Here is a 27,831-nt window from a genome sequence, read left to right on the forward strand (position 1 = left end):
AGTGTGGTTGTGTACGTGCGAGATACATACACTTTTTTTGATCATATTTCCTATTCCGCTATTCAATAAAAACCTTTGAGGATCAATTGAATTGCGGGATAGTCTGTGTCGGTACGTGTGAGAGAGATCCACCTTTCCAAGTTGTTGGGGTTCATCTCATACTTCTGAAGGTTTGAGGGTGCTGCCTGTTCCATACTCCCCCTACTCCTCATCTAGCCTTTTAGGGGTACAAACAATAGTAATTGGGGCCTAGTGTGGTTGTGTACGTGCGAGATACATACACTTTTTTTGATCATATTTCCTATTCCGCTATTCAATAAAAACCTTTGAGGATCAATTGAATTGCGGGATAGTCTGTGTCGGTACGTGTGAGAGAGATCCACCTTTCCAAGTTGTTGGGGTTCATCTCATACTTCTGAAGGTTTGAGGGTGCTGCCTGTTCCATACCCCCCCTACTCCTCATCTAGCCTTTTAGGGGTACAAACAATAGTAATTGGGGCCTAGTGTGGTTGTGTACGTGCGAGATACATACACTTTTTTTGATCATATTTCCTATTCCGCTATTCAATAAAAACCTTTGAGGATCAATTGAATTGCGGGATAGTCTGTGTCGGTACGTGTGAGAGAGATCCACCTTTCCAAGTTGTTGGGGTTCATCTCATACTTCTGAAGGTTTGAGGGTGCTGCCTGTTCCATACTCCCCCTACTCCTCATCTAGCCTTTTAGGGGTACAAACAATAGTAATTGGGGCCTAGTGTGGTTGTGTACGTGTGATATACATACACTTTTTTTGGATCATATTTTCTATTCCGCTATTCAATAAAAACCTTTCTAGGGCAAGATCTTAAATTACAGAAATATGAGGAGACCGTCAAATAAGGGCCGTGGCCTGGGTCGTGGTGCTGCTGGTAGAGCTCCTGTTGCAAGGAGAGGACATGGTCGATCTGTGCCAGCTACACGCACAAGTGAAACACCTTCCTCAAGTGTGAGTAGGCGACAGAACCTGCATCAGTATTTGGTAGGGCATCAAACGCCCCTAGAAGTGATGAGGCCAGAACAAGTTGAGGCGATAGTAGATTGGTTTGCTGCTGACAGTGCCTTCAGTTCCTTCACATTGTCTCCCACCCAGTCTACTGCAGAAAGGTCAGAGTTGGCACCTGCAGCCAATGTCCAACCGTCTTTCACCTCACCCCCTTGCAAATCAGGCCAGCAGTCTGAGCCCCAAGCCATACAGCAGTCTCTTATTCTTTTTGAGGACTCTGTCAGCAGGGTTTCCCAGGGCCATCCACCTAGCCCTGCCCCAGAAGTGGAAGAGATTGAGTGCAGCGATGCCCAACCACTTATTTCTCAAGATGAGTACATGCAAGGATCATCGCAGCACGTCTCCGATGATGACGAAACGCAGGTGCCAACTGCTGCGGCGTTCAGCATTGTGGAGACCGACAAGGAGGGCAGGGGTGAAGACTGGGTGGAAGATGATGTGGAGGACGATGAGGTCCTCGACCCCACATGGAATGAACGTCATGCAGGTGACCTGAGTAGTTTGGAGGAAGAGGCGGTGGTCGCACAGAGCCACCAGCACAGCAGAAGAGGGAGCAGGGTGCAGAAGCGGAGCGGCCGTGCCCTAGACACTACGCCCGCTACTGCCCAACGCAGCAAGGGAACGAGCGCACCAAAGTCAGCTCAAAGGAGTTCTCTAGCGTGGAAGTTCTTTAGAAAATGTGCTGATGACAGGACACGAGTGGTTTGCACCCTGTGCAATCAGAGCTTGAAGCGAGGCATGAACCTTCTCAACCTGAGCACAACCTGCATGATCAGGCATCTAAGTGCAAAGCACGAGCTGCAGTGGAGTACACACCTTCAAAACCAAGAAACGTCTCTGGCTCATCCTGCTTCCTCTTCTGCTGCAGTCTCGGCCGCTCCAGCCACATCTGTAGTGATACCGGCACCTGCCACCCCGCAAACAGACGATCTGTCAGCAACACCACCACCTGGGTCACCAACAACCATCTCCACAATGTCCCGTGGAAGCGTTCAGCTTTCCATCTCCCAAACACTTGAGAGGAAGAGGAAGTACCCCCCTACCCACCCGCGATCCCTGGCCCTGAATGCCAGCATTTCAAAATTATTGGCCTTTGAAATGCTGTCATTCCGTCTGGTGGAGACGCACAGTTTTAAAAACCTTATGTCGGTGGCTGTCCCACAGTACGTCGTGCCCAGCCGCCACTACTTTTCCAGGCAAGCCATCCCTTCCCTGCACAACCAAGTGGGGGAAAATATCAGGTGTGCACTGCGCAACGCCATCTGTGCCAAGGTCCACCTAACTACGGATACGTGGACCAGTAAGCACGGTCAGGGGCGTTATATCTCCCTAACGGCACACTGGGTAAATGCAGTGGCGGATGGGCCTGAGGCGGATAGCAATTTGGCGCATGTCCTTCCACCACCGAGGATTGCAGGGCGCTTCAGTTTGCCTCCTGTTCGTAACTCCTCCTACTCCGCTTCCTCATCCTCTACCGCCTCCTCATCCGGACAGCGTAACACCTTCACCACCAACTTCAGCACGGCCAGGGGTAAACGACAGCAGGCAGTTTTACAACTTGCCTGTTTGGGGGACAAACCACACACCGCGCAGGAGTTGTGGAGGAGCATGGAACAGCAGACAAATGAGTGGTTGCTGCCAGCGAGCCTCAAGCCCGGCCTGGTGGTGTGTGATAACGGGCGAAATCTCATAGCAGCTCTGGGCCTAGCCGGTTTGACGCACATCCCTTGCCTGGCGCATGTGCTGAATTTGGTGGTGCAGAGGTTCCTTAAAAACTACCCCGATATGTCAGAGCTGCTGCAGAAAGTGCGGGCCGTTTGTGCGCACTTTCGGCGTTCTCACCCTGCTGCTGCTCGCCTGGCAGCGCTGCAGCGTAACTTCGGCCTTCCCGCTCACCGCCTCATATGTGACGTGCCCACAAGGTGGAACTCCACCTTGCACATGCTGGAAAGACTGTGCGAGCAGCAGCAGGCCATAGTGGAGTTTCAGCTGCAGCACGCACGCGTGAGTCGCTCTGCGGAACAGCACCACTTCACCACCAATAACTGGGCCTCCATGCGAGACCTGTGTGCCTTGTTGCGCTGTTTTGAGTACTCCACCAACATGGCCAGTGGCAATGACGCCGTTCTCAGCTTAACTATCCCACTTCTATGCCTCCTTGAAAAAACAATTTGGGCGATGATGGAAGAGGATGTGGCACAGGATGAGGAGGAGGAGGAGGATGAAGAGGTAACATTTCCAAGGCTTTCAGGGCAGTCATTCGCAAGGGGCTCCGAGGGTGGGTTCCTGCACACGCAAACGCCAGGGACGCAATTGTCCAGCAGGGGCACAGTTCTGGAGGATGAGGAGGATGAGGAGGAGGAGGAGCTGGAGGAGGAGATGGAACCATGTTCACAGCAGGGTGGCACCCAGGCCAGCTCATGGCCATCACTGGTGCGTGGCTGGGGGGATACAGAGGACACGGACGATACACCTCCCACAGAGGACAGCCTTTCGTCGCCTCTGGGCAGCCTGGCACACATGAGCGATTACATGCTGCAGTGTCTCCACAACGACCGCCGAGTTGCCCACATTCTAACTTGTGCTGATTACTGGGTGGCCACGCTGCTGGATCCCCGTTACAAGGACAACGTACCGTCCTTAATTCACTCACTGGAGCGCGATCGCAAGATGCGCGAGTACAAGCGCACGCTGGTAGACGCCATGCTGCTGGCATTCCCATCTGACAGCGGGGCCACAGTGGAAGCACAAGGCAGAGGAGGAGGAGGAGGAGGTCGCCAACGCAACCAGGGCACCGCCAGCACCTCAGAAGGCAGGGTTAGCATGGCCGAAATGTGGAAAAGCTTTGTCAGCACGCCACAACAAACAGCAGCACCAGCAGCTCAGATGGAACGTCTTAGCAGGAGGCAGCATTTTACCAACATGGTGGAGCAGTATGTGTGCACACGCCTACATGTAGTGAATGACGGGTCTGCCCCCTTCAACTTCTGGGTCTCCAAATTGGGCACATGGCCTGAGCTTGCCCTTTACGCCTTGGAGGTGCTGGCGTGCCCTGCAGCCAGTGTATTATCTGAACGGGTATTTAGCACGGCTGGGGGCGTTATAACAGACAAGCGCAGCCGCCTGTCCAGAGACAATGTGGACAAGCTCACGTTCATTAAAATGAACCAGGCATGGATCCCACGGGACTTTTCCGTACCTTATGCAGAATAGCAATGGATACCGACCTTACCCACCCATTGTTCCATTTTTGCTCTTTCTCACTCTTTTGGGGTGTACCCTCATTTAAAATTTTTGAAAAGAAGCAGTGTTGGCTACCTCGTCCTCCTCCTCAGGGCCAGATTAATGTAGGGGCTATTGGAGCTGCAGCTCCAGGCCCCTACCTTTTATATAGGCCCCGGGTTGGCCATATTCACTGTTACCGCTCTTCTGTCACTTGTAAACACAGAAGTCTGGCTTCTATGCTCGCTTCCCCAGGCAGCACCCTCAGAACCTCCCCACACAGCGTGAAGGCCGGACAAGGAGGGACAGTTGGCGATGCATGGATGTGTTTATGGGCTTCAGAGACAGCATCCCATGTTGAATTAGGCATGCATGGCTGCACCCTTCCTCCTCTGGGTGCATGGCAAGGCACGGCCCTTAAGGCCCTTCAAAATCCTCAGCACCAAGCCCATGATGCTGTTAATCCGGCCCTGGTCCTCCTCCACCGCCGCTTCCACCTACACCGCCCATAGGTGTGCGCAGCCTATTGCATTAAGGTGTGCACCCCAAAGTTGAAATACACATGCATGTGTTTGCCAGCAGGGAGAGTAATGTATCGGGGCCATGTACCTGTAGGCAAGGAGAAATAGAGCAGAGCAGGTCCCAGGGAGATCTTTCCCATCTCCTCACTGGCAATGCTATGTGCCCTAGGTGATTAGGGTGTGCCCAGGCACACCCAGCACACCCTGTGCGCACGCCTATGTCACCGCCACATCCACCACCACCTCAACCTCCCTCCTACTCCATATGGGCCTCGTCCTTCAGAGATGAAGAAGAACATTGTTTTATTTTTCTGTTTTTTTTTTGTTGTTTTAAGTTATTTCCCTATCCACATTTGTTTGCAGAGCACTTGCCATGCTCTTAATTACGTTTTGCTGCCATTTGCAGCACTCTAGCCCTTTCCTTTGGTGTTTTAGAGCCATTTTAGTGCCTTAAAGTTCGGGTCCCCATTGACTTCAATGGGGTTCGGTGTCCGGGAAAAGTTCGGTAAAAGTCCGGGACACGGACCCGGACTTTTTTTTAAAGTTCGGCCGAACCCGTCGAACACGGACATCTAGGTGTTCGCTCAACCCTAATGATACGTTTAATGCAGTTCTGTAAACAACACTTTTCTGGCAGTGCCCCTCCCGAGACTAGACTCATAAAATCATATTTTATTTTTCCAATTAAGAAGGGTTCGGTGAATGCGCATATGAAGCTGGTGGGGTTCAGTACCTACAACAAGGTTAAGAACCACTGTTTTAGAGTGTTATTTACCTGTAAAAGTCATCCTTGTGCAAACTACTGCTACTGGGCACTGCCTGTGGGATGTGGTATCAGAAGCCAAGCAGATTCAGAACTGTCATTCAAGATTAGTCTTCACTCCTCTCCCGGTAGTTACATAAAGGTTATGTAGGGAGGTGAGGGGCAGAGGAGCTGTGCCAGCTCAAACAGTAACTAGATATTTCCAGAAGATGAGAGGGCTGCGATGTGCAAGGAGGGAGGGAGCTGGCTTGGGGTGATACAGAATTGACACTTTCTGGAGTGTCAATTACCTAGAAAGTTTGGAGGTACATTGCAAATCAATAAAAAAATGTTATTGGAAAAAACACTGTAAGTGAGCATTTAAAATACTTGTTTTGACTGTGCTAATACCTACAAGCTTTTTAAGTTGGTCAAAGGGTCTCTTAAAAAAAATAATTCCTAAAAATGCACAATGGTTATAGAAAAGATTGAGAATGGTCAATGACTTGCACATGACTGTTTTCAGTTTATTTTGTGCAGGTAGAAGTCATAGAATTATATATCCTGTTCTTTTAGGTTCAGACAGCAACAATACTAGACATATGGACTCTGGCCACACTATACAAAAAGAAACATGTTTGTAAAAAGGGCTGGTAGCAGTGATATAGGCAGTGTTTGGGGTGATAAGCAAAGAACACCTGCATTATCCACCATTAGCGGGATAACCAAGATGACACACCACCTACACTGCATCTAGAATTGCCTGATGAAGTCAGTGTGAGGGTGTAGGAAGGGGGCAGTTCTACAACTTGAGCAACTACCCAAAGGGCCAGATCAGAGAAAGGAGTCACCAGAGATGATTTTTTTTTTCAGTTCAGAGAACTGTTACTGCACTGAGAAGTAAGCCTGTCTTAAAGTTTTGCTTCAGAATTATTAGAAGATCATAGACAATGGACCAAAATGTCCATTTGGTAGGTGGGGTTTTGTATTCTTTTGGCGAACCTTCGTTTAACTGTAAAGGATACATTCTAACAATATACTATATTCAGAAAGACTCTGTCAAGTATTTCAATTGCTGCATGCAAAGCACTGGAAGGCATCCTATACCTTTCAGCTGCAAGGCACACTAAGCTGTGAGGTGTAGTTTCACTTACTGTATGTCTAAGGTATAGGGTCACGTGTACTTGTTAAATTATTCACCTCTCTGTGAAATGATTTTTCTCTGTCGCTCATTGACAGACGCAGTCCTCTTGATTAATATCAAATTGGGTTATACTGCCCTCTACAGGAGTAGGACACTAGGCAGAAGGAAAACGTTCTGGCCACACCTTAGGGGCAGTCCCAGAGGGTATATTCTCTCTCTCTCTGCTACAGGATGTTAGGTCCTTACTCCTGACTAGACAGAAAAAAAACTAAGTTCCTTGCTGGGATCTTTGGTCTTGGCAAGATTTTTTTAGAAAAATTTTTTTAGGCAGTTTTTTTCTCCAGTTGTTCCTGTGAGATCTTCAAGCCATTATGCTAGAGCTGGGCGACGGGCTGGATGTTGAGATCCAGTGGTCACCCCAGTCAGCCTACGAGCGCGTGCAGGCCCTAGCTCCACGCTGGGTCGGCCGCGACATAGTCCCACTGGACGGGGACTGACCCTGCGAGTTAAACGTGTCGCCGGGACGCCGACGACCAGTTGGAAACTGAGTCGCGGCGTCCGTATTGGTCGACAGCCCCCCCACCTCGGTGGAGAGGGGTTCTGTCAGGAGTTGGCGCCCACCTGTACCGGTAAGGTGAGTAAAATGTTCCCCCTCTCCCCCTGACGGGTTTGTGGGTGGACGTGGGCCCCTCCCTGGGATGATCGGACCCTCATGATCCTGGGTCCCCCCTCTATCCTATAACAGGTGTCACAGATCCCCCTCTTGAGGGTGAATAAGAACCAGGAGGCTTGGTTTGGGAGCTGACTATCGGAAGTCACTGTATGAGTGGGCACTGTAAAGGGACAATGACTGAAGTCAGTGGCTGGCATTACTGTTAGGATGGCCATGTAAGAGGGTGATATGATCCTACCTTATACATAAGGTTGCAATTGCTTGGACTACCGCCATCTTCCCGCAGGCCGTCATCCTCCCGCAGGCCGCACACCTCCCGCAGGCTGCACAGGCCGATGCCTGCCTTCCGCAGGCCGCACGATGTAGCAGGCGCTGCCATCTTTCCACAGGGGCCGCCGCCATCCTCCCACAGGTCGCGCGGTGCTGCCATCTTGGCGTAGCCTCGTGTCTCCGGCATGGGGGCGGCCATTTTGGAGATGACCAGCTACCTCGAGGAGTAGCATGGGAAGCGCCGGAAGGTGTGGAAAGGGGCGGAGCCGCCGCCTTTACCCGGGAAAACGATCCAAAAGACTTCCTGTCTGTAAGAGACAGCGCTGAGAGCAGGTTGATAGAAACTTCTGTGCATCAGGTGGTGAGCCCTTGGGGTCTCTCTCTCTCTCTGTGGGGTCCAAAGCAGGTAACACTGAGGGGCGCTGTTGCGCTGGGGGATTACAAAAAAAAAAAAGTTTTTTTATTTGCAATTATTTTTTGTTTGCTGGCAAGTGTCTTGGATTAATCATGGACCCTGCCACACATGTATCCCCACCTGATCCCCTCGAGGTGGCCGCAGGACCCTCCAGTGCCCCACTTATGATTGATGCATTATCAGCAGTTTTGGAGTCTTTGGTATCCCGAGTGGAGGTGGCCTGTCAGGGACGGGGGGCGAGAAAGCGACCCCCGCCTACCCCTATTTCATCTGACACTTCAGATACGGATTCTGAGCTTGTCACTGCAGCTGCAGGTCCCTCTTCTGGGGCTGCTGTCTCGGGTACGGTCTCCTCAGACAGTGAGGAGGACGTTTCTGCCTCCACCATAGCGCAAGAAGAAGCGTTGGTGGACGCACTAGTCATGTCTGTCCGGGAAACCTTAAGTCTTGAGGTTACACCGGCAGAGGTAGCTGACACTGAAATTCCCTTTGGTACCAGCAAGCCTACCAAAATGGCGAAGGTTTTTCCCTTGCCCAAATGCTTTGGTAATCTAATTAAAGAAGAATGGGATCGTCTGAAACAAACCCCTGCTATTTCCAAACGCATTGCTAGGCGCTATCCGTTTGAGGAATCCCTCCTTAAAAAATGGATGGTACCACCAGTGGTGGACTCACCAATTTCCAGACTAAATAAAGCCACTGTTATCCCGTTGGAGGATGCTCCGTCCTTTAGGGATCCGGTGGATCGAAAAGTGGAAGCGGAATCCCGCTCCATTTTTTCCCTGATAGGGTCAACATTTAGGCCAGTGGTTGCCATTGGTTTAGTTTCACAAACATTGACAGAATGGACCAAATTGTTACACCGTGACATAAAGGAGAGAAGTATCCCCCCGGCAGTATCAGATTTGCTGGAGCAGATTATACAAGGGCTACAGTTCATCTGTGACGCCGCCCTGGATGCAACTCCCTTGCTAGGGCGTGCATCGGTTTCAGCAGTGGTCCTCAGACGCGTGTTGTGGTTAAAGTGCTGGTCGGCGGATCAAGGTTCCAAAAAAGCTTTGGCTAATCTCCCTTTTCAAGGGGATCGCCTGTTTGGGGCCACCTTGGATGAGATTATAAAGGATCTCACTGGGGGCAAGAGCACTTTTTTGCCACAGACTGCTAAGGGTAAAGGACCTCGTAACAGGCGAGGACCTTCATTTTCCGCTCATAAAAAGTTTGTTCGTTCCGCTGGGGCGGGCGATAAGGGGAAGCCCTCCAAAGCCCCTTCAGGGGGTTTCAAAGGGCGCTGGTCGGGTAAACAAAAGTCCAGATCAGCCAAACCTGAAGATAAGACCAATACAGCCTGAAGGTGCGCCCCCAGGGCAGCCTGGTTCGGATCCAGTCGGACAATGCCACGGCCGTGGCTTAGGTCAATCACCAAGGGGGCACCTAGAGTGTCCTGGCAGCCATCGAAGTGGCCAGCATCCTTCGTTGGACGGAACGGTTTGTTCCGGCTCTCTCCGCGGTATTCACTCCGGGGGTGGAAAATCGGCAGGCAGATTATCTCAGCCGTCAGATTCTGGATCAGGGGGTATGGCCTCTTCGTCCAGAGGTATTTCACCAGCTGTGCCTTCATTGGGGCACCCCGTAGGTGGATCTGTTGGCAGCTCGGCTCAACAGGAAGGTGCGGAGGTTTGTAGCCCGCTCCCGAGATCCTCGAACGGACGCAGCAGACGCGCTGGTCGCCCCGTGGGGACAGTATCAGCTACAGTATGTCTTCCCTCCTCTCAAGTTGCTGCCAAAACTTCTTCGCAGGATAGAGGTGGAGGGAATTCCAGTTATCCTGGTAGCTCCGGACTGGCCTCATGGACCCGGGTACGCCGACTTGGTCAGGCTGGTCGCGGACGCTCCTTGGAGACTTCCTCTCAGGGAGGATCTGCAGTTTCAGGGACCAATCTTCCATCCTGCTTTACAATCGCTGGCTTTAACGGCCTGGCTATTGAGACTCAGGTGCTGAAGGACAGTCAACTTCGGTTATTCCCACTTTAATTAAAGCAAGGAAAGCGACTTCCAGAAAAGTCTATCATCGCACATGGAGGTCTTATATTGCGTGGTGTGAATCCCTTGGATTTCCTCCACGTGCCTATTCGGTGACCTGAATCTTGGCTTTTCTGCAACAGGGGGTTGAGCAGAAGCTGGCCTTGAGTACTGTCAAGGGTCAGGTTTCAGCGTTAGCAATTTTCTTTCAGAAACCTTTGGCTACCCATTCCTTGGTGCGGAATTTCATCCAGGGGGTGCGGCACTTGGCTCCGCCAGTGCGCGCGCCCTTACCGCCCTGGGATCTTAATTTGGTGTTGTCGGTTCTTCAGAAACCTCCCTTTGAAAATATCAGGGAGATTCCCTTGCTTACGTTATCCCAGAAGGTGGCCTTCTTGGTGGCCATTACTTCTGCAAGCAGGGTGTCAGAACTGGCCGCATTATCTTGTCGTTCCCCATATCTGGTGGTTCATAGGGATAAGGTGGTTCTTCGTCCGAATCCATCCTTCCTTCCTAAAGTGGTTTCAGAGTTTCATCTGAATGAGGACATTGTATTGCCTTCCCTGTGTCCTAAGCCCAGTCATCCTCGGGAGTTTGCGTTACATTCCTTGGATGTGGTTCGATCAATCAGGGTATACTTGAAAACTACGGACTCGTTTCGTAAGACAGGTTCACTTTTTGTGATCACGGATGGCCCCAAAAAGGGGTTGCCTGCATCTGCCGCGACTATCTCCAGATGGATCAGACAGACGGTGGTACAGGCTTATTCTATTAAGGGTCGGAATCCTCCGTTCCCTGTTAAGGCGCACTCCACTCGGGCGCTTAGTGCTTCCTGGGCCTTCCGCCATCAGGCGTCAGTGGTCCAGGTTTGCAAGGCGGCTACCTGGTCGTCGGTTCATACCTTTACAAAATTTTATAAAGTTGATGTGATGGCATCGTCGGATGCCTCTTTTGGCCAGCAAGGTTCTGCAGGCCGCAATTTGAGGAGACCATTGGTCTACCTCGAGGGTTTTTTTCTGTTGGGTTTTCAGTTGAGTCTCATCCTTTTGTCTGAGCCTTTAAAACTTCTAGTTGGCACCGGTTGGGCCTTCTAGATTGGATTTTGATTTCCGTTATCCCACCCCTCATTTGTGGCACTGCTTTGGGACGTCCCAATTTGATATTAATCAAGAGGACTGCGTCTGTCAATGAGCGACAGAGAAAAATGGATTTTTGTAAAATCTTACCGTAAAATCCTTTTCTCTTAAGCTCATTGACAGACGCAGTACCGTCCCCTCTACTTTTGAGTTGGGTTGGGTTAAAAATTCTCTGACACTGCTTTGTGACATAACTAACATCCTATAGCAGAGAGAGAGAGGATATACCCTCTGGGACTGCCCCTAAGGTGTGGCCAGAACGTTTTCCTTCTGCCTAGTGTCCTACTCCTGTAGAGGGCAGTATAACCCAATTTGATATTAATCAAGAGGACTGCGTCTGTCAATGAGCTTAAGAGAAAAGGATTTTACGGTAAGATTTTACAAAAATCCATTTATAATCCCTTCTAGATTGGTTTCCTCTTGTCAATTGAACGCCTTGACGATATGAAGGACAAAACTGACTTTGAAATCGAAGGTTTGGAATTTGTGGTAAGACATGTACTATCTTCTACCTTCTTTGCCAATCACCATATGCAATCACCATATGCATAGACAAACCCTATTATATCACAGACTGTTTTTAAACTAAAGGCTAGTACAAACTAGCATTTTTTATTTATTTATTTTTTTTCATTCAATCCAAGGGGTTTAACGAAAAAAAAAAAAAAAAAAAACGACAGCTCCGATTGTACTAGCCGCTGAGCCGCTTTACTAATGATCTGACAGGGGGACAGCCTCCCCCCCCCCCCCTCATCCACAGAACACTCCAGTCAGCTCTCTCAGCTCTCTTGGGAGTCAGTCAGGCGCTGGTTTTCCAGCATGCTCGTCCTACAGAAGTCGGCTGAACGGCCGAATTCTGTCGGACCAGCTGCCATACACAGGCTGAATTTCGGACATTTTTTGTTGAACTGGCCGATGTCACCCGACATTCAGCCAGTATGTATTAGGCTTTAGGGTGCTTCGACACTGCTCCATTGAAAAAAATGCAATATTAACGCATACTCATTTTTTATTTTGACTCCCAGCATTCACCTGTGAAACATGGACATGTGACTCAAAAATCAAACCAAAAATGCAACCTGCTGACGCATTTTCTATTAATTTCAATGGAGAGCTGCGTTTTTCCCACACTCCAAAGATATGCTGGTACGCTAATTGGCGCCTGTCTAAATTGGCCCTAGTATGTGTATGTATGAATGTGAGTTGGGGACCTTAAAATGTAAGCTCCTTGAGGGCAGGGACTGATGTGAATGTAAAATTAATGTGCAAAATGCTTTGTAAATTGAAGGTGCTATATAAGTACCTGTAATAAATAAAGAGAAATATTAATTTTTTTTAAAATGTACTATTGGACAGGGTGGAGATGGGTTTGCTCCTGTGTCAGGCTCTTATTGCTGTGCCCCTTTTGTTTAACAATGACAGCAATAAAAATATTTATTTTAGGAAGGCTGATGAAAGGCTAGAACCTCAATCCATTTTTTATCACTGCCTGTGTACCAGTTGCAGATCTCCCTTCATGTCCTGTCCAGTCCAGTCCAGTAAATATGTAGTGACTGTGAGAAAAAGTGAGGGGAAAATCTATTCAATGACACCATAGACTAAACAGCAGACAGATGATCTAATGGGACAGTAGGCAGGATTCAATAACAACTTAGCATTTTTACTTAAGTAAATAAAATAAGAAGCAGACACCTGTATTATTTGGAAAATATATAGGCCGCGGCCGTTTATTATTTATTTTAAAATAACTTCAATAAATAAATATATAATTAAAAATTTAAACACACTCAACAGCCTAGCCACCACAGCTCAGGCCGGATAAATAACATCACATTTCAAGCATCAACTTCCACTCATAAACATATAAAATTGCCCTTTTGCTATAGCAAAAACGACACCACTTACTTATTATATATCCATATATATATATTTATTTATATTTTTATTATTATTTTTTTTTTTTTATTTTTTTTTAACAGCCGCGACAAAAAAAAAGGGGGGGGGGATGGGGAATTCACACTGCTAAATCTTCTGAGGCGAATGAGCCCCTCTGAGGAGAGCTCCACCTTATATAGGGGCTCAGAGGGCTCTAGAAACTTCTACCCTATACCTATTCCTATAGGTGCTCTGACCCCTGCAATACCACGCCCACTATTTCTATTCCCTCAGGATACCTTAGGAGTCCCTCCCTCTTTACCTGAGGAGAAAAGGAGGGAAAATTACCTTATGAACTATTCTACCTATTTCCCCAGCCACTCTCCCATGAGGAAAAGGGGGCTTATTACTGTTCCCCTTTTCCTTTCATGGGACAGTAGGCAGGATTCAATAACAACTTAGCATTTTTACTTAAGTAAATAAAATAAGAAGCAGACACCTGTATTATTTGGAAAATATATAGGCCGCGGCCGTTTATTATTTATTTTAAAATAACTTCAATAAATAAATATATAATTAAAAATTTAAACACACTCAACAGCCTAGCCACCACAGCTCAGGCCGGATAAATAACATCACATTTCAAGCATCAACTTCCAAAAGACAGAAGGGGGAAAACTAACCCCTTCTTTCACCAACGACCCCGCACCGCGGCCATATCAACACAATCCGACAGGTCTGCGTTAAAAACATCCAATCCTATCTCGGAAAGATGTACCCCATCATCCCTGTACAATCCTTCCGTACCCCCTTCCAATTCCCTATGTCTGAAAGACATAACACCTATCCTAGGCAAAAGTTTAGCCAATGACCTATTAATCCTTCTTCTTATCTTTTCCAAACTCTTCAAATAAGGTGAAAATAACCACCTCAGCCTTTGAACGATTTCAGAAAAGATAATAACAGTATTTGGTGACGACAACCCAAAACTAAAAAGATCATCCCTGATTCTGAAGATCAATTCCAAAGTTTTTTCCTGACCAATATCGTTTCCTCCTAAATGCACGATAAGTGCATCCGGAGAAGGAAACAATGATTGTAACCTGTTTAACTCAAATAGTAGGTCAGCCCAAACCATGCCCCTCCTACCATACCAGTATACTTTGAATTTCTCTGGATCCAGTCCCAAATTTTCCGAGTAAACCCTCTGTCTTGCCCTCTTGAACGCCCAAAAGATATACGAATGCCCGACAATCCAAATGATCCTTTTTCCATCTGAAAAGAATCAAACAAATGAATTAGGTCGGATGTATGATTGATAGCAATCTGACTTCCACCTTCCAACCTTTTTTATTATTGAATCTTCCAATCCTAATCTAGATGCCTCAGTGGCTGCCCCTATCCGAAAAGAGTGTGATGTCCAATGCATTCCTGGTAAATTTAACTTGACCACACATTTCTTGAAAACGCTATTAAATTGATATTTAGATAAGTTTGCACCTGATACATGAATAAAAAGAGCCTTTTCACCAAAACTTGGTCTTAACTCAAGATACTGTTGCAATGACTTAACTGGGCATATGAGAGAACCACTGAGAGCATGTAAACAAATAACACATCCTTTACCTACCTGGTCTGTTTTTGACCTTCTTATCTTAATCCTCACTAAGTTACCCTCCAGACTTACCTCTTTTCTTAAAATATTTAATAACTCTGAAATCCGCAAAGCTCCAAAAAATGCTAGAGAAAAGGCTGCTTTGAACAGGGCAGCTTCGAAAACAGAAAAACAAACCTCACCTGTGGCCATACATAGGTCCAAAAGAATTTTTGGTGTAATTGGACTGCGCTTATCACTGCTATAACTCCTCCTCCTATATCCTTTAAGCGCCTGCTTAACTGTAAAAAACGACACACAAGATGGTAAATTTCTCATTTTTTGAAAAAACGAAACTCCGGCCAAGATTTTATTCACGTGTGCCCAGGAGTAATTTTTCTTGAATAAACTATTTAAGAACAACATTACAAGTCCTTCAGAAAAATTATGTTCATCTTCTTTTAGATCCTTCAGAAAAGAAATCCACATCAGCCAAGCTGACTGGTAACCTGCCATGGTCGAAGGGGCTATGGAGTGTTTGATATTCTCTGTAACCAGACTTATATCAACTCCCATAACTTCCTTGGGAATTTGGTACCCACTGGATCCGCCTCTGGTAATAGTTGGAAAAATCTGCTCATCTGTTGGCGAGATAGCGCATCTGCCATGTCATTGCTCTTACCAGGCACATGTCGAGCCTTAAGCCATATATTATATTTCAGACATAAATAAATCATATATCTCAAAAGAGCAATGACTGGTGGAGACTTGGATGTTAAACAATTGATAGCGTACATTACTCCTTTGTTATCCGTACTAAGCAATATCCTTCTATTACTAAATTCTTTTCCCCATACTTCCAGAGCGACTATTATGGGAAAAAGCTCCAGAAGAACTATATTTTTCAATAGACCTTTTCCTCTCCAGCTTTGGCTCCAGCGATCTGCGCACCAATGGTTTCGCCAGATCGCTGCAAAGCCTACCGAACCAGCAGAGTCAGTAAATAATAAAAATTCTTCATCAATAATGAATTCCTTCTGCCATAAACTCCTCCCATTGAAATGTTCTAAAAACTGAAGCCAAACTAACATGTCTTCCCTAATATCGCTGGTCACCCTAATATGAGAAAAAGGGGATTTTAGCCCAGAGATTGCCAAGTACATTCTCCTGGAGAATGCCTTTCCTACCGGCATGATTCTTGAGGCGAAAGCCAGTAGGCCCAAAAGAGATTGAATCTCTTTCAAACACACTTTCTTTCTCCTAACCAGATTAATTAACATACCTTTAATCCTTTGAATTTTTTCTTCCGGCAATCTGAACTCCAGCGCCGCCGTGTCTATTGTAATTCCTAGGAACTCCAGACATGTTGTGGGATACACCGTCTTTTCAACCGCCAATGGGACTCCAAACTTACTACAAATATTGAAAAACGTATTTAATAATTGAAGACATTCTAACGATTCTGCTTTACCCATGAACAAGAAGTCATCTAAGTAGTGAATCATAAAGTTAGAACCTGCGTCTTTCATCACTACCCATTCCAAAAAACAAGCAAAATCTTCAAAATATTTACATGAAACTGAACACCCCATCGGGAGACATTTGTCGAAGTAGAATTTGTCCTTAAAGAAAATTCCCAAAGAGTTAAAACAAACCGGGTTAATGGGGAGTAGACGGAAAGCGGATTTTATGTCCGCTTTAGCCATTAAAGTCCCTGCACCTAAAGCCCTAAGCTTTTCAAGAGCATCCTCAAATGAAGCATATGATACTGATATTAAGTTTGGGTCTATCTGGTCATTTAAGGATTCCCCTTTGGGAAATGAAAGGTGGTGAATTAATCTGAAAGAACCTTTCTCCTTCTTTGGGACAATACCTAATGGGGAAACTCTAAAATTTTTAAAAGGAGGTGAAACAAAAGGACCTTCCATCCTTCCTTCCAAAATTTCTCTATCTAATTTTTCTTGGACCACACTAGGGAACTGATCAACTGATTTTAAATTGTTAAACTGCCTACAACCTAAACCTGAAAAGGAGGGCAACAAGAAGCCCTCCTCAAAGCCCTCAAACAGTAGTTGAGCCCTCACCTTGTCTGGGAAAACTAACAGGTAGGGCAACATTTTTTGTAATTTCACTGGGGAGGTTGCCTTTTTGAAGGTTCTGTTGGTTGTTAGCGGACAGTTTCTTAAAACATTTTGACACCGGGTGACTTCCCCCGCAAAATGCACATTCATGCCTATATCGGCATGTATGGGGCCATTTACACTGTCCATCATTATAGTTAAAGCAGATCCCTTTTCTATATGTAGTGGTGGACTGCTGCGAGGAGGGACCAGGCTGCTTGACATAACCTGATTTCTGGGGTAGAAAAAGGTTAAGCCACAATCCTACGTCCTTAATCCCCCATCTTAAATTCCTATGCACTGACAGTTTCTGTCTAAAAGCCTCATCGTAACTATACCATCCAAAACCACTGAAGCTCTTGTACGCTTCTAAAATAATATCCAAGTGTTGGAAAAGTCCAACACTCTTTTCAGGTGACTTCTCACAAAGAACTGCAGCAAAAATAAAAAAGGATTGCAGCCAATTGTTAAAATTCTTAGCAACAGGCCTTTTCCTATCCTCTTCTGACTTATCATCTTTTTTGTCACTCTTATTAATAAATTCTCTAGCTGATGGCAGAAGAGATAGTATATCCATAAACTCACCTCTCCAAATCTTTTCTTTTATTCCTGGTGATAGATGGAAGCCCAGCGGTGACACCTCACAAGGTATAGCTTCCTTAAGACATGTTTCAGGAATATTTTGTGACCTTGCCACCTGTCTACCATCTAATTCAACTAAATCCACCATACTCTCCTGCATACTCCTGTCTTTAGCTAAGCCCCCACAAGGTGGCGCCCATACTTCTGCTGCTGACAAAGCTGGCTCTGCAACCTGGCTACTCTGAACCAATCTACTGTTTTGCTGCAGCTCCCTAACATCTCTAGACAATTTAAATAACATTTCAGATATATTGGAGAGAATTGGCAGCGTTGTCCACTCACCATTCTCATTATCCTGCTGTGTTTGTAGTCTCTCCTCCAGCTCCTCCCCGACCACCGGGATTGCTTGACCTTCCACCGCCGGCTCTTCAGCTCTCCTTCCGCTCCCGCCCTGTATCTCTTGCCGCGGAGACTCTTCCGGCACCGGAGCTTGTCTTCCACGACCGGAGCCTTCCTCATTTCTTCCGCTCCCGGCGCCGCTTGATGACGCTGACTCCCGGTCACCGCGCCTGCGCTGTGTCCCGGTCCCGGGCCTTCTCGCGGGAGGTCTCGCTGGTGACTGTGAGTGCCGCCTGGCAGGCGTTCTCTTCCTCTTCGTCCGTCCCTCCGAAATGACGGTGCTTCTTCTCACTTGACCCGGACCTTCTTCCATCTCAGCCGTATCTTCTTCCGTCGGCGGGGCATTCAAAGCTGGAATCACCTCAGCCCGCACGTCCGCAGCAGAATTCCCACCGGCTGCTTGTCTCGCATTCCTTGGTAAGCTTAAGCACATTCGTAACCACTCTTCACCACCGTCCTCCCCTGCTCTTTCTATAATTTGTCTCAATAGGCTCATCCTCTCGCCTCAGAAGTCTCCTATACTCCAAAATTGGCAGCTCCTGAATTCACACTGCTAAATCTTCTGAGGCGAATGAGCCCCTCTGAGGAGAGCTCCACCTTATATAGGGGCTCAGAGGGCTCTAGAAACTTCTACCCTATACCTATTCCTATAGGTGCTCTGACCCCTGCAATACCACGCCCACTATTTCTATTCCCTCAGGATACCTTAGGAGTCCCTCCCTCTTTACCTGAGAAGAAAAGGAGGGAAAATTACCTTATGAACTATTCTACCTATTTCCCCAGCCACTCTCCCATGAGGAAAAGGGGGCTTATTACTGTTCCCCTTTTCCTTTCATTCTTGCCTCTCTCAAAATAGGTAAACCAACTTTCACTTTCTTATATCTCATGGAGAATATATTGGTGAGATCCTTGAATGGGGTTCCTGTCTCTTCACACTGGTTGTACTTATGAGAGGCTCCCATTCTGCCTGCTGGACTTTTTTTTTTTTCCAAGAAATAATTTTATTGTGGTATAATGATGATACCAATTTTTTTTACATACTGTAGAACCATTTATACATAGAATTGTTTTGTTTAGTGGCATAAAATGTGCGCATAGAACAATATGTTAGATGCAGAATGTATTTTCTATATTTATTATATATTTATTTTTTATATATATATATTGTGACAGGAAGTCAGGTAAATCTGGGAATGTAGTCACTGAGAGGAGACACATTCCCACCTGCTTTGAAAAGTTCACTGATACTATAGGGTGTTGGCTGCAAAAAGAGCCAGCAGGAAGTTGAAAACCATTCAGCTGTTCAGAATGAGGAGATCAAGGCCTCTATAATTTGTCCAGAGAAAATCTATTGAGTGCTGCCTCCTGTCGCCGTGTGGGCTGGGAGAGGAAGGCAGACATACGTGTACCTCCCGACGCCGTGTGGGCATGGGAGAAGGACTGCTGCCTCCTGTCGCCGTGTGGGCTGGGAGAGGGGGACAGTCGGATGTGTGCCTCCCGACAAGCTGGTGAGCATGGGAGAAGACCCCCTACAGCGATGTGAAGCTAAGGAGGGTAACCACGAGTGAAGACGTCTCAAAGGTGAGAAGACAAAGTGTTCCATGTGAAGAGTGTGAAGAGTAAAGGGACCTGTTAAATGAACTGTGTTCAATGTGAAGAATCTGAAGAGTAAAGGATCCTGTTATAAATGAACATGTGCTGTGTGAAAGAAAACAAAGGGACATGTTCAATGGACAATGTTTGTGCTGTGTGAAAAGCAAACAAATGGACATTTGAGTGTCTGCTGTAGGATCAGCAGTGTCGGCCCAACAGTAGGTTGGGAAGACTTCTTAGGTAGGTTCCAGCGTGAGAAGGTAGCCGCCCACAGAGGCAAGGATTTATTTTGTCTTTTATTTTATTTTGGCTGTTTTGATGCTTGCAATTGTGTTAAGTAAATTGCATGAATAAATCAGTCTTGTTTTCAACCTCTAATCGGCTATCTCTCTGTGAAAACGCACCCCCAAAGGGGTCACCCATACGCCTACCAATGAGTAATCCCTTACAATATATATATATATATATATATATATATATACATATATACAGTAATCTGAAAAATAAGATGGGTTGTTGCTAAACTGTACTGATTAGTACAACCCCAGTGAGTAAAGACAAACACAGTGCATCCGGAAAGTATTCACAGTGCTTCCCTTTCCCACAATTTGTTATGTTACATCCATATTACAAATGGATTAAATTCATTATTTTCCTCAAAATTCTACAGTACCCCAAATAGATGAAAAAAATCCCATGTACATAAGTATTCTCAGCCTTTGCCATGCCACTCAAAATTGAGCCCAGGTACATCCTGTTTACACTGATTATCCTTGAGATGTTTCTACAACTTGATTGGAGTCCACCTGTGGTAAATTCAGTGGATTGGACATGATTTGGAAAGGGAAAGGCCCTATATAAAGTCCCACAGCTAACAGTGCATGTCAGAGCACAAACTAATCCATAAAGTCCAAGGAAACCAAGGCCCAGATCTGGGGAAGGGTGCAGATACATTTCTGCAGAATTGAAGGTCCCAATGAGCACAGTGACCTCCATAATCCATAAATGGAAAAAGTTTGGAACCATAAGGACTTTTCCTAGAGTGGGCCGCCCAGTCAAACTGAGTGATCAGGGGAGAAGGGTCTTAGTCAGGGAGGTGACCAAGAACCCGATGGTCACTCTGACAGAGCTCCAGAATTTCTCTGGAGAGGGGAGAACCTTCCAGAAGAATAACAATCTCTACAGCACTCCACCAATCAGGCCTGTATAGTAAACTGACAAGACAGAAGCCACTCCTCAGTAAAAGGCACATGACAGCCCGCCTGGAGTTTTCCTGAAGGCAGTGGCGGCTGGTGCTCAAAATTTTTGGGGGGGCGCAAGAAGAAAAGAAAAAGAAAAATGTAATAGGTATTGCTTCGCGGCAAAAAACGCGTTAAAAAATTGCACGACTTTGAGGTCATGGTACAGGCATGGCACAGGTGATTGTATAGGCATGGCACATGTGATGGTATAGGCATGGCACAGGTGATGGCATAGGCATGGCACAGGTGATGGCATAGGCATGGCACAGGTGATGGCATAGGCATGGCACAGGTGATGGCACAGGCATGGCACAGGTGATGGCATGGCACAGGTGATGGCACAGGTGATGGCATAGGCATGGCACAGGTGAGGGCACAGGTCGGCTTCAATCACTTACCTTCTGACGGCAGTGGGATGGCGGGATTCCGGGAACCGAGACGAGCAGCGCCGTGGACGTCCTCCTCTTCAGTCTTCTGTCTTCCGGTCCGGGCGGCGGGATGGAGATCGGGCGGTGACGGTGCGTGACTGACGCACGCACCGGCACCGCCCCCATTGCGAGTCAGCGATGTCCTGGATGATGATTGGTCCAGGCTGGAGACTGGACCAATCACAGCCAGGATGTCACGAAGGTGGGGGTGGCTCAGCGCTTTTTCCTGCGCCCAGGTTACGCCCCCAGAAGGCAGCCAATCGGCGCCTCTTCTGGGTCGTAAACCCCACCCCCCCCCCCCCATAGCCACCAGGCCCAGCGCATAGGCCTGCGAACACGATTTTTTTTTTTTCAAAACTTTTTGTTCTTTTTGTCTTTTTTTTTTTTTTTCTATTTTTTTTTTCTTTTTTTTTAGGGGGGGCGGCGCTCTGGCGCCCCCTATGCACGGGCCGCCACTGCCTGAAGGACTCTCAGACCATGAGAAACAAAATTCTCTGGTCTGATGAAACAAAGGTTGAACTCTTTGGCCTGAATGACAAGCATCATGTCTGGAGGAAATCGGGCACCACTCGTCACCTATTATCACTAATTGATTCGGGACTGAGCACTATATTATTTGAATATATGTTTTTCACTTTAAAGTTGTATGTTGTATTCTAGGTAATATTTTATTTTGCAAGTGCTGTTTTAATACACAGAGCCAACACTCCAGGAGGGTGGGGGTTACTTTTGAGGATTGTACAACCCCCTGTATATCCTGTCAAGGGGCACCAATTTAAATATAAAGTATTGGTGTTTCTATGGTACAGAGCTTTTTGAGATACTAACTAGTAGTTGTAGTAGGGGTTTGTATTTAGTGTGTCAATAAGGCTCTCCAAAACTCTCCCAGGTTTCAAAAAAAGCATTTTTTTGAACTTTTCCTTATTGAGGGTGATCTCTTGATACGTGTTGGAGTTTTTGCTGAAATTGATGGCGGGTTTTTAGAGATCTAGTTTTGAAGTATTGCTTTTCTGCCCACTGCTAAGAGGAGAAGCAATAAATGTCCGGGAACCTTAGAGAACTTTTGGCCATTATGTCCAACTAATGCTAATATAACACAATCATGGGAAGAAATTGTAGAAGATACTGTATTTTAGAAGGCATGTATGGGCAAATGTGGTTATGTGATGCGAAAATTGTTTCATGTAAAGAAAGTTTTCTTTTCCTGGAAACTGTAAAAGAGGTCTGTCTGGTCTTTTTGATATTTCAGACAATTGTGACTGATTTTGAGTGCTGATTTTTTTTTTTTTTTTTTTTTTTTTTTACACTCTGTATTTTGGTGAGCTGGAACACACAAAAGTGAGCAGGAGCACCCGAAACTAGCAAGCTAAACAAAAATGGTAACCACCCCAATTTATGATCTGCTTTTGGAGAAAGGTGCACATGGAAGGGCTTTGCTCACAGAAAAAAAATACATTAAACAAAATAATATACATGCTGGGAAATAAATTTTTTTCTAGGAGTACCCAAATCCCTCAGGTGGACAGCACCAAAATCAAGAATTGAGACGGGAGGTTGACCCAAAATATCATCTTCTTTTATTCAACAGTTTCTAGCAGAAGATCGACTCCACTACAGAAGCGCACGAACCAAAGAGCTGGATGCAGTGCTTGGAGACCTACACTTTGAGGTCAGAGGTGAGATTGAAAACATTAGGTCATGTAGGCCTGTGCTTACAATATCAAATGAGAGAAACACCGTAAAGGTGAATTTTCTTTCATAACATACACAATGCAATGATTGAAAACCATGTTAATAAAAGTGAATATCTAGGAAAAATAAAAAATACATATTCAGAGCAGCTGTCTTATATGCGCATTTCCTTATATTTTAGCCCTTCACAAAACTTAGCAAGTATAGAATGATGCATATCAAACTGCTAGAAAACTAGTGTGCTCCTAGCTTTTTGTTTGGGCTGATAACACAGTGCCTAAGTGCCTGTATTAACAGGCTTTTGGCATTTGCCAATGGCATCTGTTTCAGACACTTGTGAAATCATTTAACATTAATTTTCAGTTTCATTCAAGCAGGTTTTTCATACAAATGGCAATCAGCGACGTATAGTGGGACTGCGATAGAGTGGCGGGAAAATCTGACACTAACAGACGCTGGGGGGGGGGGGGGAGCTGACTGACTGCCACTGACATGTCCTGTGACACTAATACAGCGATAAGTGTTAAATATACACTGTCACTGTACTAATGACACAGGCTGGAAAGGGGTTAACATCAGGGGCGATCAAGGAGTTAAATGCTTGCCTAACAATGTTTAGTGTGTTTACTGTGTGGTGTTTTACTAAGCAATGTGCCGTTGTTTTTTTTTTTTTTCTATAATTCTTTATTTAATAAAAGGTCACATAACAAGGTAAAGAAAAAGTGAACAGGTAACATGAAGCATGTAATACAACCATACAGATAACAGTGTCGCAGCACCTCGATGTAGAGCAATGATGGAAAGCAAAGCACAACAATACAGCAGCTTTTCTCAGAGACCTTAAATGTGAGAAAAATAAACGAGTCTGCAGATAATGACCTTATTGTGCAATATATTTTCGATAAGGAAATCTGGCAACATCAGTTACCAGAGGGCAGGGGGTAAAACTATGGGAAGATACCTGAGATAGTAGATTAAAGCAAGGGGAAGATGTACAGAGAAGGATGGGGGGGAAGCGAGGAGAGGTGAAAGAAAGAATCAGAGGAGTGGGAAAGAGGTGAAGGGTTGGTGAGGGGCCCCCCGAGCTACGACCCCCAAGCCTCAAACAGGCTGAGGGAATTCCCACAGATAAGCATCGGTTAGAACAAAATGCTGCCAGGGTGTCTATTTGTCCCAAAAGGACTCCTACTTATCAAAGAGCGTGGCTGTGAGGTCTTCCATATCTCTCAGGTCATTGACCTTAGAAAACCATAGGGACTTCGAGGGTACAGCAGGGGACCTCCAACAGAGTGGGATACAATCTTTAGCCGCATTTAGCAGGTGAATGGTGAGAGACGCCTTATATTTTTTAATGGGCCTCCGGGAGAGGTGGAGCAAGCAAGCCGCAGGGTCGTCAGAGAGGTCTACATTGGTGAGCTGACAGATGGTGTCAATAACAGCAGTCCAGAAAGGTTTGATTTTAGGACAGTCCCAAAATACATGAAGAATGGTCCCATGACTCGTGGCCAACAGCGGTCTGGGACTGATGGGAAGAAATGGTGAGGGTACCCTGGACCACCTCGTGAGAATCTTGTAGTTGGTTTTCTCTATTTTTGTAGCCATGAAGGATTTATGAGCGAGTAAAGTATTTTCTCTTTCTGGGTATCAGTAAATTTAATGGAGAGATCAGACTCCCACTTCGACAGGAATGGAGGGAAATAGTCAGGAGGGGGAGCCATCAGAGATGCATACAGAATAGATAGGCAGTGCTGAAGCGATTCATGTTTGTGGCATATCCATTCTGATTCCGTATGTGGTCTATAAATACCCGGGATGCGGCTGCACTTATGAAGAAAATGGCGGAGATGGAGACCACTCCAAAAGTCCAGTGGGGGTCCCCAGGAGCAGCCAAGGAGGCCACCGAGAGCTTCCCATCTTGCCCAAGAAAATCCCAGAGGTGTAAGTGGCCCCCAAGCCTCAAGCTCTGGAACCGCACACCCCTAAGGCCCGGCTCTAACATTGGGGAGGGCATGGGGGAGATCGAGGTGTGGCTTATTGCTTCCCGGACAACAGTGAGTATGCTTCCCAGAGCCAGAGTGGGGTGTTTAGTAAGGTCTGCAGGCAGAGGAAGGGTGATCCAAGGCCAACTTTTAGCTGTGGAGCCAGAATCCTCCAACTCCATGGCCACCCAACTCTTAGGCTCAGCATGACAATGCCAATCAACCAACCTGGTGAAATGGGCAGCTCTATAGTAGGTCTTGATACATGGGAGAACAACCCCCCCCCCCCTAGACTTTGGAAGATGAAGCAGCTAGAGTTGTATGCGTGGTCTCCGGTGAGACAAGAGAAATTCCCGGTATGCAGCGTCGATACGCCAGAAGAAGGAGGAAGGAAGACGAATAGGTAAGGCCTGTAGCAGATACAGGATCCTGGGCAGGATGGTCATCTTCAGTGCACTGCACCGTCCAAACCAAGTAAGGGTAAGTAAGTGCCAGCGGGCCAAGTCGCCTCAAATCCGTTGAAGTAGTGGGTCAAAGTTAGAGCTGTAGAGGTTGGCAGAGTCGGCAGTGATATTTACCCCCAGGTAACAGATGAAGTCCAAAGCCAACTTGACTGAAGAGAGCCGGCGCAGTCAATCCAGGACTGCACTGTCTATCATGACAGGCAAAGCCCTAGACTTGGCAAGGTTAATCTGAAAATATGACAGAGAGCCGTAGGCCTGGAGGGCTCGCAACAAGTGGGGCAGGGAGGAAAGAGGTTTCAAAAGGAAAAAAAGCAGGTCGCCTGCGAAAGCCGCGACCTTATGAGTTCCAGAGGGCTTCTGATAGCCCGTGATCCCCGGATCCCCCGTACCACACAAAGGATTGGTTCCAGTGAAACCACAAAGGCGAGAGCTGACAAGTCTAGCGGGTACCAATGTGCTGTTTTTTTACTCCTGGCCTTGCAGGAAGAAAGTAAAACGGCACATTGCTGCTGTACGAAGAGAGCCCTGTGTTTACTGGCACAGGACTCTCTTCTGTCATTCACTGAGCCGATCAGGGGGTGCTGAATGGATCCGGAAGAAAGACATGATGTACAGGTATGTGATTGTGCCTGTATGAGCTGACCTGTTGCAGTAAATGTACTGTGGAGGGTCGGCAAGCAATTATTAATGCAGGGTATCAGTTGTTGTATTGATATATAGAAGTGACCTGGGCAGCTGTACAACCACCCAGTCACATCTATATGCTGCTGCAGAACTTGGTTGTGTAATGGCTGCCCTGCCGGAAAGTTCAAGATGGCTGAGAGTCTTCAGGATGCTGACAGGTGTAGGATATTGGAGAACCAATTATTGGTTTAGAGCTGTCAGAATCCTGGTACAGCTGCTGCGTCTACAAACATATTGTGAACTGTGTATCCCTGATCTGCATAGGCTACAGGAAGTCAGGAACAGAAGGCATGAGACATCTAATAGACCCTTGATGTTTCCATAAAAATGGCATGTCACTTCTATAAAAAAGGAAGCTTAACTTCTTTAAATAGGATTCATTATCGTGGTGCACTCCCTCACCAATTAAAAAAACAAAATATAGCCCCAACTGTATTTTGTTCATATACAATTCATAACAGCCAGGCACATCTAGGAAACATGTCTCTGTTCATCTCTAACCTCTACACATAAACCAGTGTTCCCTCTAACCGTCAGCTCTTACCCTGGATCCTTCATCTAAAAATGCATGAGGGTTCCAGCACTAAAAGGGAAGCAGTCTTATAGCCCAACTTTTGCCCATCCACAGCAGTAGATAGGGCTTTCTCATTACATATTTACATATCCACTAAAATGACAGGGTGATTTCTATTATGCTTCTTTTATTATTTGTTTTACAGATAAAGGGCAAATGATAAACACTGAACACATTTTGTTTGGTAATCATTTACTCCACCCTATATCCTCTATTTTCAATTTAGAGAAGCTAACTTTTCTGTCTTTTTTCGTTTCACATCCCAATTACAACTTTGCATTTCAGTCATATACATTGGGGAAACAATTGACAATAACTTAGGACAAAGTACACCAAAATACAAAAACAATTTAAAATTCCTTAAAGAAAAAAGTTTAAAGTGATGGAATTGAGAGATTTCTAGAAAAAAAAGTGTATCAAATAAAATGTTTGCTCTTCTACACAGACCACGAGACCATGATCATGCATAAGTTGCAGACGTTGATTCTGGAAAGGTCGGCCGTCCTACACAAGGTCATTGAGTACGTTGGGCAGTTGGATGCGCTTCTCGCCATGGCTGTTGTTGCTCGTGAGAATGGATATGTGCGTCCCTGCTACACCCAGAAGAACAGTATAACTATAAAAGAAGGCAGGTGAGGGGAGGACGAGCTGTCATTTTCTGTGCCCATAAGATACCAGTATATAATTTAAAGTGTAACTCCACTTTTGTTGAGAAAAAAACATTTCCCTCTGGGTGATCTATGTACATTGCAAAAATTATAACCTTTGTTGCAGATTCCTACCTTTTGTTATTCTGAAGAAATCATTGTTTGTTCCTCTGTGCTGAGAGAGTCTGATGAGAGTGGTTTCATAATTATCAATCAGCTGTGGCACCTGCAGAGCACTAATGAGGAAATCTGCTGGGCCTGCATATCTTTAGACGTGTTCCTATTGGGAGTATCTTACCAAAAATGACATTTGTGTTGCAGGAGATGCCTGAAATCTGACTTGTTTCTTAGGCAGACTTCTGTGGAAATCAGTGAGTAAATCACATAAGCAGGAAATTATGTTTCTGGTGTGTGGTCAGTACACATTCTGTAAACTGAACAGCTACAGGTAGCCATATTGCATTGCATTTTCTGAAAATTACAGCGGCTGCAGATTGAAAAGAAAAGGTATTTTTTAATAACATTCAATTACAACATGACTTGTGTCGCAAATGTATATGCGTTATTATTTTAATTTACTTTTACTATTTTTTTTTCCAACGAAAGTGGAGTTAACCTTTAATGTACCTCTTAAAGGGTAGACAAATATTTTTTTTAAAGAACCAAAACACATATAGTTATATATGAAAAAGTTTCAGCTGATTCAGAATTGACATTAATAGTTAGGATTAGGAAATCACTCTTTGAAACTAATGTCTCAGGACAATCGGCTTTC

At 46.0% G+C, this 27,831-nt stretch overlaps 1 protein-coding gene across 1 annotated transcript in view; it reads left to right on the forward strand.

Annotated features, from left to right (window-relative positions):
- MSH5 (mutS homolog 5) overlaps positions 1-27,831 on the forward strand; it is a 257,259-nt gene that overhangs the window by 162,681 nt on the left and 66,747 nt on the right. The window contains exons 14-16 of the mRNA XM_082264441.1: positions 11,593-11,673; positions 22,605-22,692; positions 26,855-27,041. Coding sequence (XP_082120567.1) covers positions 11,593-11,673; positions 22,605-22,692; positions 26,855-27,041 — 356 coding nt within the window. The remainder of the gene's footprint in view (positions 1-11,592; positions 11,674-22,604; positions 22,693-26,854; positions 27,042-27,831) is intronic.

Source organism: Pelophylax lessonae (assembly GCF_965119305.1).
Source record: "Pelophylax lessonae genome assembly, chromosome: 7".
Classification (NCBI taxonomy): Eukaryota; Metazoa; Chordata; class Amphibia; order Anura; family Ranidae; genus Pelophylax; species Pelophylax lessonae.